Raw genomic sequence first — 14,694 nt, 5'->3', positions numbered from 1 at the left:
AGTCTAAAAAGTGAAACCTCGTATACCAGCTGCACGTATGAATTGAAATTGAAAATTATTATATTTTGAAATTCCATTAGTATATTGAATGATACGCTATTTTGCAATAGAAATTACGAAAAGTTAGGTTTTTGTTGACTTTAGGCACATATTCCAAAGCACATCGAATACGGGAGAGAAATATCACATTCCAAACAGTGATATCTTGGACAAAAACACACAACATGAAAATGACAAATTGGAATATAACGTTGTTAACCTCAAATGACGTTCAAGCTGCTTACAGGTTAGCTTGTTCCAATCACTATTCCACATTCATTACCTCTAGTGGGAGATGAAATTTGTGTGAGATGGTCTCGCAAATTTTTATTCGTCAGATTAATGTGAAATGTAATATTTAATATTGCATTTGTCAGTATAAATATTACATTTGCATATTGACTCGACCCGTCTCACAAATAAAGATATTTGAAACGGTCTCACACAAGTATTACCCTGGTGGTTTTATTTTCCACCACAATTACGTCTTCAGTTTTAATTCCACTTTTAAGTCGAACCATGCATACATACATTATTTGTTTTAATTTGTAGCTATCAAATACAATAGTATAGGTAGTTTCAACCAAATTGATTGAAGAGGAAGTTTCGTGTAAATCGATCAATCAATTAATGTAAGTTATGATTCTTTTAGTATAATTGATTTATGTTATTAGTGTTAGATATAAATGTAACGAGGAACCTGACCTCGTAGTAGCGGAAGATTCAGGATCGTCTGAATATCCCTCGTCATAGTTGTTGGTATTGTCACTGGGATGGTAAACATACAGAATATTGTTATCGTTTTCTCTACCCCTTCTCTCTTGAATACCAGAAGGAGTGTGTATGCTGAATAGGGAGCCGTGGGAGGACTGTTTTGCATAGAAGTCTACATGTCATCAATATTGGCAGATATTCAGTTTAAACTTATAAACTGAATATCCTTAGTTACTTAACATATTAAATCTGACTTAATCACCTACTTGCACCACAGCCACCCAATAATAATACAATATAATATAATATATTATATTGGGAAAAATACTTACAATTAGTTTTTTTTTTTTTTTTTTTTTTTTTTTTTTTTTTTTTTTTAAAAACATCTGCATTTACTATCTAAGGCCGGAGACTCTGAGAGTGTATACATTAGGTAAACTCTGCTCATGAACAATGGTATATACACCACACATGGGAGGTTTGAATTTTGAAATATATATAATACATAATGTAAAAGTTAATAAATCTAGAGTGAAGATATTATGAATCAAATTAATGACGGGTATATATCCTCTACCTAACTGTTCTTCAACTTTCAACTAAAAATTCTGATTTCACTATTTTTCGCAAGTTATTTATAGATCAGACTATATAACCAACAAAATCATCCATTGCAAAAAAGGGCATCAGTCAATATACTAATAATGGAGGTGCATTATACATACGTCACAATATTATATTTCTACAACTCAATAGAAATTAATGGGAAAAATGTCTTATCCAAAATATATTATTTTCAATAACAATTGTAAGTTTTTCTGTAAATCAAATAAATATATTTATCCACCAACTATTATTTAATGTGATAATATCCCGATCACCATTCTAAACAAGTAGTCATAAGTTCAAACCATGATGGTGAGATTTAAATTAACTTTTTTTGACAAAAAAATATTTTTTTAAAATAATATAAAACAGATTGTATCTCGTAAAGAATTATGAATACTTCAAAAAATAAATTTATTCATCCGAAAAATAAAAAATCAGGAATCAATGGCTAATAAACCATCTTAAATAGTTAAATATCTTACCGGACAATAGCAAATCAAATCAAATACAGTAAACGAGAAGAAAAAAACAATTAATTTGCGGCTAGATTAGATACGCTGTTGTCTTGTTAATAATCTTCTTTAGTAAAAAGGTTATCCTGATGTGTACCTCGCTGCACTTTTGTCAAACCTCGTGCTGCATGAGTAAAAAGGAAGAAACACCCAAGAGGTGGTTGAGTGAAAGTATAAATTATATATATATTGTATTATAAAGTTACAAATTTAATTGTTATTTTAATATTTTTTTTGTTCGTTTAATTTAATTGTTGTTATATAAAGTTTGATTTGTGCAGTATTATACAAAAATAAAAATAAAATTTATTTTATATATGCACTTTCATAGTTATTGTGAGTTTATGAAAAAGAAATAAATTTTTAAAAAGAGAATGGTTATACGTTATCAGTGTCAAATTTGCTAGGAAGTCGGTTAAACTTGGCTGCATATACTCATTACTAGAGTGTCGGAGAGTTATATATGCTATAATTGTTTTACTTTTTACTTATTACTCACATAATGTGTTTTATTTTCTTATACTTGTAATAGAATCAATCCAGTGACATGCAATTAGTAAACCCTATGATAGGTAAATCACACATTGCTTCCGTGCAAACCCACATACACGTACGAGAGAGGTAATTAACACGCATTAGAAAGACCATTTGTGGCAAGATCGACAGAGAGAGTGTTGACAAGAATGAAACATGTAACATTTTAATGCAAGAATTATGTTCTACTCACTCAAAATGAGATATTATTATGTATAATAATAAAAGCTTTTAGACTTCTTTCAGTAACGAAAGAAATCCATAATAATTACTTGTAAGTATACACTAGGTAAATCATACTTTTTTGCATTTGGTAAAGATTTTGGACTTTGTTTAGCAATTCAAGTTGATCAACAACTCTTGGTATTTTGTCCCCAAAGTTCTTTGAATCAAAAGTAGATATTGATTAGTTGGCATGACCTTAAAACAATGTCGGCTTAACATTCTGTCAAGGTTAACTTGCGGCTTTCTCCATATAATAATTCAACTTTAATTTAATTTATTCATCAACAATAACAATTATTTTAATACTAATATATGTAGACATCAAACCAATTGATCGATTCATTCCCCCATCCGATCATCCCCAAGCCACCAACCATCACACACACACACACAACATAAAGAAGGAATTAATTTATGAGAATTTATGGTAAGAATAATATAATGTTTAATAAAAAAAATATATAATATAATGTTGTAACTAAAATAGTGGCATTTCAAAATTTGTTATTTTTTTTTTAAAAAAAAGTGACAAGATATATGTTGAATTTTTTAGCATAAAATGGAATAGAAAGTGACTATTATGTGGTACAAATATATGTGGGATTTATTTCTGATTTCTGGGTTGTGTCAAAGTGGATTGCACTCTTCGTAATGAGACGAAGAAATTAATATATAGTAAGCTCAAAATGGATAATAGGTGAATGCATGAGAAGTTGATAATCAAAAAAGACTCATTTGAGTTGGAAAATGAAGGTCGAAATACTTTGATAAAACACTTGTCCAACATTAGTTTGAGAGGTGGGTTTGCACCACTATATATACAAGAGTCTTCTATAAAAAGGTTGAATTGTCTAGCATATAAGTTTTTTTCTCGAAAATATTCTGCCAACAATTTCATAAATTGTACGAAATGCTCACCTGGTGTCGAGTACTTAAATTAACTATTAAAACTTACGATATATACTAAAATTAACTATTTAAATATCCCATATATACAACATAGCGAATATACTACTATCTAAATATCCCATCACTATTAGACACATTACATCAATGTCGACTCATTCCTTTGAAGAACGCAAATGCAAGTTGCATATGAAGATAACTATAAGATATAATTATTAGTGCAAGCACACTATCACAACTATTACATACTCATATATACTTAGCCTATTATAGAGATAGGGAGATTATTGAAAGATGTTGGATTCATTTGATTGGCCTCCGCCATCATCATCAATAGAACATAATGAGTTCTAATAAAAAAAAATCTATTTATTTTATTAGGGTGCGGCGGTTAAATTCTATCAAGATTTTTTTTTTTTAAAGGTGAATTTAGCTTTATTTTGAATGGAAGGAGAGAATAGAAGAAACAGACAAATGATTAAATTGCCCTCAAGATTTTATCCTTTAAAATTTATTGAATCACTTTTTATCGATAATTTGACTGGATAGACTGAAATTGAGAAAATTTGAATAATTACAATACTAAATTAATAATTTTAAAATTTATGGATTGAAATTAATAATACCTTAATAGTCATAAGACCAACAGTGAAATTAACTCTATAATCATTATCGATCCAAAAAAAAAAACTCTATAATTATTATGCAAGTTGACGAGTGGGTAGGGGATGCATGGAAGTCAAGTATTCACGTAAGCGATAGAGACAGCATTAAAAAACACTGAATATTATAGTCTTATAATAATACAAAACCGTTGAAAAGTATTGTCCAGAGAGACAATAAGTCCGTCTGATTGTCCATTTGGTCTTCTCACGTGACGAGGAACCAACATGGAACCACACAAGTACTATACACTCCATTTATTATCTTGTCTATGACAATTTTGATTTTATGGTTCCCAAAAGGCTGAATTCTAATCTTAAGGCTCTTTATGTCCCAACTCAATAGAGTATTAGAGTATATAGAAGGATGTAAATCATGGTAACTTAGTTGAACACAGATACTAGACATTTGCTTACTGCGCATATCACCCCCTAACTTTGAAATGTTGCTCCACACAACTATCAGCTGAATACAGAGGCTAGATTTTTGTTTACTGCGCACAAGGAGCTCCCCCTCACTTTGATAGGTTACTCCCACACTGTAGTTGGTGAGACTCGATTCCGAGTCATTGTTCTTAAACTTCACACATGTGAACAACTGAGCTGCCCATGCGAGTGACAATTTTGATTTACATGCTATTATGGGAATGCAAGATTTGTACTAATTACAATGGTAGATACTAATATCAAAATTAATATAAATTCTTTTAAAAAATATTTGAGAGCAAGAATTTAGATATAATATTTGTATCAAAGAATTCTTATCACTTATATTATTGACCGATTAAAATAAGAAACTATTGTATAAAAAGTAACACATTATACATGTAAGAAAAAACTAACAAAATTCGTAACTTATCACATGCACAGAGCGTTCTTAGTACAGTTTACCTCTCTTATGTGATTTGTAAGTTATTAACAAATGCAATGTATATTTACATAGCTAGTGTTTTTGAGTTGTGACTACAGATTTTCCTCGTCACCTAAAAAACTAATAAAAGAAAGTGCAATATTAGTGTAATTAAGGTATGTGAGATACATGTGCAAGTGCAATATTAGTGTAATTAAGGTATGTAAGATACATGTGCAACTAACATATATACATGCAATAATCATACAACACATTGCATTAAATTAAAGTACAATAATGCTCACACGTTTGATACGTTCAAATCTCAAATGCAAATGGTTCAACTTGTGCTTTTTTTTTTTTTTTTTTTTTTTTTTTTTTTTTTTTTTTTTTAATTTAGACTTTAATTGATGTGAATATGTTATTAATTAGTACTAGTGTATACTAACATACATGCAATATTAGTGTATGTTATTAATTAAATTAATACTAGTGTATACTAACATACATGCACAGTTTGAAAAACTTAATATTTTTTATCAAAAAAATGGTTCAAGACTTACAATTTGTACTTGGAAATTGGGTTTTCCACCAATTTTCCAACTATGGTGGGGGTATTTCCTGCTTGACTGCAGAAATCGTGATTTCACCTAGAGATTATGAGAGAAACCAAGATTTTCTTTTATTTCGAAGAAAAACTTGTAGTTGCTATTTAAAAATACAGTTGGGATGAATAATATTTTATGACTCTACCGACAAAGGACCGCAATAAGCTAATTAAAATAACTAGGTTGCTTATGGTTGATCTGCTCAAATCAAGAAGAGCAATGAATGCCTACCACAGATAGTCAAACTTTAAACTTTATGATTACTAATCGAATTCTTAACTACTACAAACAATGACAAGAAAGTGAATATATATATGTCCGTACAAGCTTAGCTCAATGGTTCATTAAGCAGTATTTGAGAGAAGAGATCAATATTCAAATTTCGATGGCGATAGTGTGGGAATTATGCTCAAAGTAGGTGGATCCCTTGTGCGCACTAGCAGTTGACCTTATCTGTTGAACCATTGAATCACCGTAATTTACATCCTCCCTTATTTTGAGTGGTCAGAAAGCCATGATGCATGTAGTATATACAACGTTGTACTGCTTTTTCTTAGTTATAATATACACATTGGCACACTGCTTGGAGTTTTTTTGTCAAATTAAGAATATTTTTTTCAACTAAAAATTAAATAATTTTTTGCAGCACGTTTGCAAATATGTAAGCTTCCTGGAAAAACCATATATGTAATTAATTGGTTTGGGTCAAAGAAGCAATCATATACGGAGTATTCAGTAAACATAGAAGACGTGCGAAAGTATCGAGTTGAAATTTCTATGAGAAAGTTATTTTAAATAATATTATAATCTAACAATAATAATTTTGTTTAAATTATTAGTTTTAAAAATAATGCTATTTTGCTATTCTCATTTTATCTCACAACGCTCACCATTTGACTGCTTGACAATACAATTCTTTTTTTCTTTTGTCAGATCGCAAGTTTTTTTTTTTTTTTTTTTTTTTTTTTTTTTTTTTTTTAACTAGAGTACACTAAGATTATTAGGATAATATTCACAGAAACTAATAATGTTCATGTCAAGTAAGATCTTAAAGAGTGTCAAAACACTCCATTATGGATTTTAAGGGTGTTAAAACATTTCATTACATCGTGTACCATGATGCACCATGTGCATTGTGAATCTTGACAAATTATATCGTGCACCATGGCGTCCAATGCATTGTGCTCCTTAGCTCAAAACGACGTCATTTTGTTTTTTGTTTTTTTTTTTTTTGAAAATTTCATTTCCTGTTTCTGCGGTTAACTTCTATTAAAAAAAAAAAAATCTCATGTTTCAAACGTACATAATAGAATACACATAAACCCCTAACATAATACACATAATCTTTTTTGAAAGGATATTACACATAATCTAACATAATACATAATACACAATACACATAAACTCTTAACACTTAAAAAACATCTCCTGTTTCGAATGTACATAATTGTATTATAAAATGTATATAATTGTATTATAGAATGTACATAATTGTATAACAGAATACACATAAACTCTTAATATAATACACACAATCTTTTTTGAAAGGATAATATACATAATCTAACATAATACATCTACTATACTAATAAGAGCCCAAGAGACTTAGGCCTATAATGGGTAGAAAAAATGGCGGTCACAGATTTTAATCAAATGAATGGCTCAGATTGATTAAAAGATTGATAAGATTTAAATTTTACACTAAAATTTTCTAAAATACCCACACACCGTTACTAATTCCGTTAAAATTTTAAGAATTGCCGTTAGTTCACCGTTAACTTACTCATTGATTTCAATAAAAAAAAAAAAAAAAAAAGTCTTAGGTTCGAACCTCATCCCAATCAAAGTTGACATAATTAGTACTCTATTTTACTCTTATTAAATTATATAAATAATAATTTAGTAGCTACAACAAAAAATTATAGATATGCATTTCTTTAATTTAGAATTATGTGTCCACAATGCCTTTATTCAAAAAAAAATTATTCATTATCAATAAATTAAATAAGAGAAATAATTGTATTAGTTATATTGTCTTTATTTTTCTACAATATAAAAATTCTTTATATTCAAATTTATTAATTGATTATATTCGCTACATTGTCCTTACAATGTCTTAATTCAGTGAAAAAAAATTATTCATTATTAATAAATTAATTAAGAGAAATATTTTCATTAGTTATATTGTCTTTATTTTTCTCAAATGTAAAAAATTTTATATTTAAATTCATCAATTGATTATATTCACTACATTGTCTATTATCTTTTTTTTGCACTATTTTTCTAATTAAATATCAAAGTTATAATACAAAATAATGTTATATATTTATTTACCAAGTATTTTATTAATACCATGAAAAAATTAAAAAATATATATATAATTAATTAAAGCCAACCATATTAACTACTTGAGAGATTTTGTGACAAAGAGAGTATTCAAATCACACAACAAATTGAAGTGAGAACTACCTCGCAATGTCCTTGTTTGACAATCAGTACTTAGCGGTTAACGTTAGCGGATTATACTAGCGGATTTGACCAGCGAATTTATTTAATTATTAACATTGGGTAGAAAAAATGACCGCCAAATTATTAAATCAAATGAATGGTTCATATTGTTCAGGATTTAATTTTTTTCTTTTAAGATTTTCTAATTTATCCTTAATTATATGATTATCCATTTAACTTTTCCGTTAATTCACCGTTAGTCTAATTCTAATATTAAAGTCTAATATAGAATTATAACTACACCATTAATCTAATTCTAATATTAAAGTCTTAATAGAACTTAACCACAAATCCTAATGTCGGAATCTCCTCAAACAATATTAGTATATATTTAATATTTTATGCCCTAATTTTTATTTGTTCTCCCTTTATGTCCCGTATTTGGTTTCAACTATACCTATACAATTATTTTTATTGACAATTATAATCAATCTTGCCTATATTATCTTGCATTTGTAAACTTAGAATTACCTATTTAACCCGCACGGGCTTAGCTCAATGGTTTAGTGGGTAGTATTTGGGAGAAGAGACCAAGGTTTGAACCTCGGCGGCGGCAGTGCGGGAATTATGTCCAAAGTGGGCAGATTCCTTGTGCGTATCAGCATTTGGTCCTGTCTGCTGAACCATTGAGTCACCGTGATTTACAACTTCCCACAATGCTCTGTCGGGTCAGAGTGTGGGGGCCCTTGGGGTTGGGGACTCAACCTTTGGGAGAAGAATTACCTATTTAAATACGCAAATTCAACCTTCAATTATTTATGCATGAACAATTTCAATATAATCTTGCCTTAATATACTTTAAAGTACTTATTAAAAAAAAAAAAAAAACATTGGGCATTATCCCAATCGCGCAATGCGCGTAAAAAACTAGTAATATATATAAACTCTTAACATAAACACATAATACACATTAACTCTTAACATAATACACATTAACTCTTAACATAATAGACATAAAACGGTGTTTGTCGCGTCAACTCCCGACACAACTTAATAAAACGATGTCATTTTGGGCAAGGCAGGGCGCACAATGCATTGTGACTCCTGGTGCACGATATAACGGTTGGTGAATCTTGCTCCAGATTAAACGTTTGTAGTTGACATATTATGTATAGGGAAAATCAACTGTCAATGTTTAATCTTGGTCCATATTAAACATTTTGATTCCTTAAATGTTTCTCAACTGTCAATGTAGTTTATAGTTTTCAATTTCAGCCAATTTGATTATTGAATTGTTTAAAATTTTGTCAATTAAACCATTTCAGGGAACAAATTGACGAAATTTTAAAATGTAGAAATCACCATTTTGATCCATAAAAAGATTTAATTGACAAAATTTTAAACAATTCGATAATCAAATTGATTAAAATTGAAAAATATAATATACACTACAATTAAGGGACCAAAATAGTAATTAACGCTTATGTATATTTCATTTATTTACTATCAATTCAAATATTATAAACATAGAACAATATTAAAATATGTATATAATTTGTTCACTAAAAATATATACTATATATATTAACTACATATACATAGTTTAGATTAAAATTCACAATACATGATGAGCAACTCAGCATCAACCATCATCATTCCTATAAAGAATGAAAAAAATAAGCAAAAAATAAAAGACCAGCAAAACGACAGCAGACGTAACATCTATATATCATCCATTCGTGGCCACTTATACAATTATATTTGTATAATTAAATCCGCCAATCTTTTTAAATTCTCAACTCCACTACTACTATATATTATAATCCTATCCTTTTTAATGGTATATAAAGGGTATATAAATATATATAATCCTTTTTCAAGGAGTTTTTTTTTACTACTTTTACATCTATCCAGTATTTCTCATCACTGATGCAAAATTAATCTAATCTACGATCTTGACTAATATATACTACGTGTTTATATATATATATATATATATATATATATATATATATATATATATATATATATATATATATATATATATATATATATATATATATAGGTCCAAGACGAGTGAGAATGAGCTCCCATTTGAATTGCTCTCTTAAAAAAAAAAAAAAAAAAAAAAGATTGTAACACTTCTATTTTACAAAAAAGTGCAGTCTAAGGCCTAAAAATTGTGCATTCAGCAGTCAAATTTGTGCACTCGAAGATACAAAGATGTGCAATCAATTAAAATAATTATGGTACCAAAAAGGAATCAGAGTTATTCAACTTCAGTGTTATTAAGTAGTTACCCTCATAAATTCTTTGTACATTTTGATTTTTTCAACACACAAAATTCATATGAAATTTAGTTATTGAAAAGACTAAATTCGATCAACAAATTAAAAGCAAAAGATATGGTAAACACTTCTTATTTTGGTCTACACTTCTTCACCTTTGAGTTGGTATATGAACAGGCCAGTTTGGTGAAAATCATGTTTTATGTGAAATTTGTAAACATGCAATATGCAATAGCTACAATGGCAATCTTTGATATGGTTACATATTAGCAATTGACGATTACTTTAATATCGTTGATCATCCCAATTTAATAATTATAATTGATATGCAATTCTTATTATCTAAGAAATAATTCTCATTTAACCGTAATTGTATTGTATATATATAAAAGTCTATTTATTCTCAAAAATTCCAACCACAACTCGAACTGATGAATTAACTTAAAATAAATTTATAAATTTTGCTTTTTATCAACCACAATCTTTTTAAATTTGAGGTTGTCACTTATAAACTATTATTTCATTCCATTACTCCAAACCCCAATTGTTGAATGATCCTTTCGAGGATACTTCCTCCTTCCACAAAGAAGCCTCGTGCGAATCCTCCTCCGGGTCCCACTGCAATAACTTTTCCAAACTCTTATATAAACCTTATCCCACACTCCCTTTCTTCCACACAAAATTCACTTCAACCTCTAATTCAAATTCCCTTAGCTTCTCTATTGATTTTCATTCTCCATTTGAAAAAAATGGGCTCACCTGCAGAAGTCTCCGCACTTGAGTTCATAAAGCATCATCTTTTCGACGATGGGTTTCCAGAAATTTTCTGTGATAATCAATCCCCATCTAGCTCTGAATCTTGTGTTTCTGAGCTGAAAAACGATGGATTCTTCACTGAATGTGATCAGTTCCTGTTTCCCGCCCCTGCAAACACGACAGCCAGTGATATCACTGGTGAATTTGAGTTTGAATCGAAGCCGCAGGTTGTCAGCAGCCCTCCGAGGAAGTTTAAAGACCGGAAACCGAATCTTAACATCTCCGTTCCTCAGCCGCAGGTGAAGAGCGTTAAAGTGAAGGTGGTTCAGGATTCCGGCGACGAGAACCGGCACTACAGGGGGGTCCGGCAGCGGCCGTGGGGGAAGTTCGCGGCGGAGATCCGCGACCCGAACAAAAAGGGAGCTCGGGTTTGGCTGGGAACGTTCGACACGGCGGTGGAGGCGGCCAAGGCCTATGACAGGGCGGCGTTTAAGCTGAGAGGGAGCAAGGCTATTCTCAACTTCCCTTTGGAAGTTGAGAACTTCCGGCAGGGAAGTGAGTTGCCGTCGGTGAACTCTGACCGGAAAAGGAGAAGAGATTCCGACGCCGACGATGAGGTGGTGATCACAAAGGAGGTGAAAAGGGAATTGTCGGAAGAATCCGATAGCCAAGAAAGACTTTACGCCGCCGTGGCAGCCACCCCATTAACGCCGTCAAGCTGGATGACCGTTTGGGATTATAATGATATAAATGGTATTTTTGAAATGCCGCCGTTATCGCCGTTATCTCCAAATCTGTTTAGTTATGGAATTAAAGTTTAAGAAACTGTATTAATTAATTAGATTTAGATGACTACGGTGCACCTGACTATAATATGTCTGAGGTGAAAATGTTTCTTAATTTCAATCTTTAATATCTTTTATTATTTAAGCTTTAGTTTGTGTAAATATATTATTCCTACTATAAACTTCACTTTTTTAAATCTTAATTTCAAAAAAAAAAATTATTAATCCAATAAATTATCTACTAGTATTAATAAGATAATAATTAAGATAAGTAATTTAAAAACTTCATAATTTCTTGAAACTTATCAAAAATAATGTCAATGATAAGTAACACTCTTTATTAGTACTAAACTTTTTATGGACCACTAGGATGCCTTTCTTTTAAAATGATGGGGTGGTAGGCCTGCTATATATTAATTTGCCTCAATATTGATAGGTCCAAAATATTGTTTGTGTAGCAACTTTAGTAATAGTTATGCTGTGCAATCGTGTGTAAAACGACGTTATTTTGATTAAAAACGCGTGTCTCATTTAAAAAAAAAAAATCAGTTTTGATTTCCCTCAACAGCATTATGTTGTTCATTCATTGTGGATATTTAGTTTATTTGTTGTGGATATTTAGTTCAATCATTGTGGATATTTAGTTCATTCATTGTGGGTATTTAATTCATTCATTGTGGATATTTAGTTCATTCATTCTGAATTTTGTGTCATTCATTCACTGTGGATATATAGTTATGAATTTGTGAATATATAATTCAAATTATGCACAAAAAAATGTTATTACCGAAAATCGAACCTGAATTTTATTTTTTTTAAGTGGGACGCACGTTTTTAATCGAAACCACGTATAGCATAATTTGCGCAACTTTAGGAGTATGAGAATTTTAGTGGGGCTTGCTTTTAAAATTCAGTATAAGTGTTGATTGCGAATACATTAGTAGAGACGTAGAGCAGTTGTTATGCCATGGAACCGTGTTCACCATGGTTGGTGAACACGGTTCCATACGACGCCGTTTTGAGTGAGTGGGACTAACGGTGCCCGTAAGTGGCACCGTTAACTCCCACCACTCATTTTTTTTTTTTTTTTTAAATTAAACGCGCCAATAGCATTTGCAGTTCCCACTACACCATTTCACTTCCTCTCCACGCAACGTCCATCACTCTGCTCTCTGAACTCCACTCTCGAGCTCTCTTCTCTCACTTCGTCTTCCACGGCCATTTCCTTCGATCACTCTCAAACACTCTGCTCCACAGCCATTCCTCTCTGCTCTCGCATTTCTCGTTCTCGCATCTCTCGAACAAAACTTCGCGTTCTCCCATAGCTATCAAAAGAGACAGCCTCTCCATCGCTCATTCTCAACGTTGATTCACTTGTCTTACAGGTATTTTGTATATGGTGTGTTTATGATTTAGGGTTTTTGTATTCCGTGTACATATTTTGAAATTTTAAAATGGGGTTTTGAATGTAATGTTATGAGCTTATGAATGTATATCTGTAGCATTATATATGTGTAGATTAACCATTATGAATTGATTCGTATATGGTTTTTACTGCTGTTTATTCACTTTCTATGCAAGCTTTGAATGTCCATAACGTTTATTCACTTATGTATTTTATGTCATGCAAATATGTATTTTATGTCATGCAAATATGTATTTTATGTCATGCAAATATGTATTTTCTGTGTGAGATTATGAATTTTCTATTGTGCCTATGAAATTACGGTTTTGCTGTTATGAACTTTCTTATATGTGGTTATCTATTTTCTGTTAGAGATTATGAATTTTCTCGTAGGAGAGTATGAATTCTGTATTGTGAGTTGTGAATTTTCTGTTCTGTAGTTATGAATTTTCTGTGTTGCAGTTATGAACTTTCTGTTCTGGGGTTATGAATTTTCTGTTCTGAAGTTATGAATTTTCTTTGTGGGATATTATGAATTGTATGTTACTATACTATGAATTATATGTGACTGTTATTGATGGACAATATGGAATTATGGATTTTCTCATATGAGATTATGAATTCTACAATGTGAGTTGTGAATTTTCTGTTCTGTATTGTAGTTATGAATTTTCTGTGTTGCAGTTATGAACTTTCTGTTCTGGGGTTATGAATTTTCTGTTCTGAGGTTATGAATTTTCTTTGTGGGATATTATGAATTGTATGTTACTATACTATGAATTATATGTGACTGTTATTGATGGACAATATGGAATTATGGATTTTCTCATATGAGATTATGAATTCTACAATGTGAGTTGTGAATTTTCTGTTCTGTATTGTAGTTATGAACTTTCTGTTCTAAGGTTATGAATTTTCTGTTATGATATTATGAATTTTCTTTGTGATATTATGAATTTTATGTTACTATATTATCAATTATGTGTAACTGTTATTTTGATGGACAATATATTCTTTTCGGTAGAGCATGGCTGGATTTATTCGGCACTCCCCATCCCCCCTCTACTGAAATAAGGAATATATTTTCCATCAATCTATATTATATGTTGTATATGAGTTACTTGCTTTCTAACGTTTTTAATAAAAGCAATGGACACTGCTCAACGAAGGAGAACACGCTCACAAACAAAGGCAGTCTTGAGCTCTCAAGCTGCAGAACCATCACAACCCTCACAGACGACAGCTGAACAAAACACTGCAGTCAAACCTACAACAAAAAACAAGAGAAAACGAACAACAAGGGCTGTACTTGACTCACAGGCTGCTCAACCATCCCAGCAGCAGTCTGATGAC

General features: G+C 30.6%; 1 protein-coding gene across 1 annotated transcript; it reads left to right on the top strand.

Moving 5' to 3' along the window:
- The first annotated feature begins 11,059 nt into the window (after nt 1–11,059).
- Nucleotides 11,060–12,128, top strand: LOC109186932 (ethylene-responsive transcription factor 5-like). The gene has a single exon (XM_019337129.1). The coding sequence runs from the start codon at nt 11,145–11,147 to the stop codon at nt 11,970–11,972; it is 828 nt and encodes a 275-aa protein (XP_019192674.1). The 5' UTR covers nt 11,060–11,144; the 3' UTR covers nt 11,973–12,128.
- The last annotated feature ends 2,566 nt before the right edge of the window (nt 12,129–14,694 follow it).

The sequence above is a fragment of the Ipomoea nil genome, unplaced genomic scaffold (genome assembly GCF_001879475.1).
Source record: "Ipomoea nil cultivar Tokyo-kokei standard unplaced genomic scaffold, Asagao_1.1 scaffold1407, whole genome shotgun sequence".
NCBI lineage: Eukaryota > Viridiplantae > Streptophyta > Magnoliopsida > Solanales > Convolvulaceae > Ipomoea > Ipomoea nil.
Note: the sequence above shows the minus strand (reverse complement) of the source record. Positions and strands in the feature narration are given on the sequence as shown.

Bases quoted from the DNA above. Each gene is read 5' to 3' on its own strand.
- LOC109186932 (XM_019337129.1), top strand. From the start codon at position 11,145: ATGGGCTCACCTGCAGAAGTCTCCGCACTTGAGTTCATAAAGCATCAT.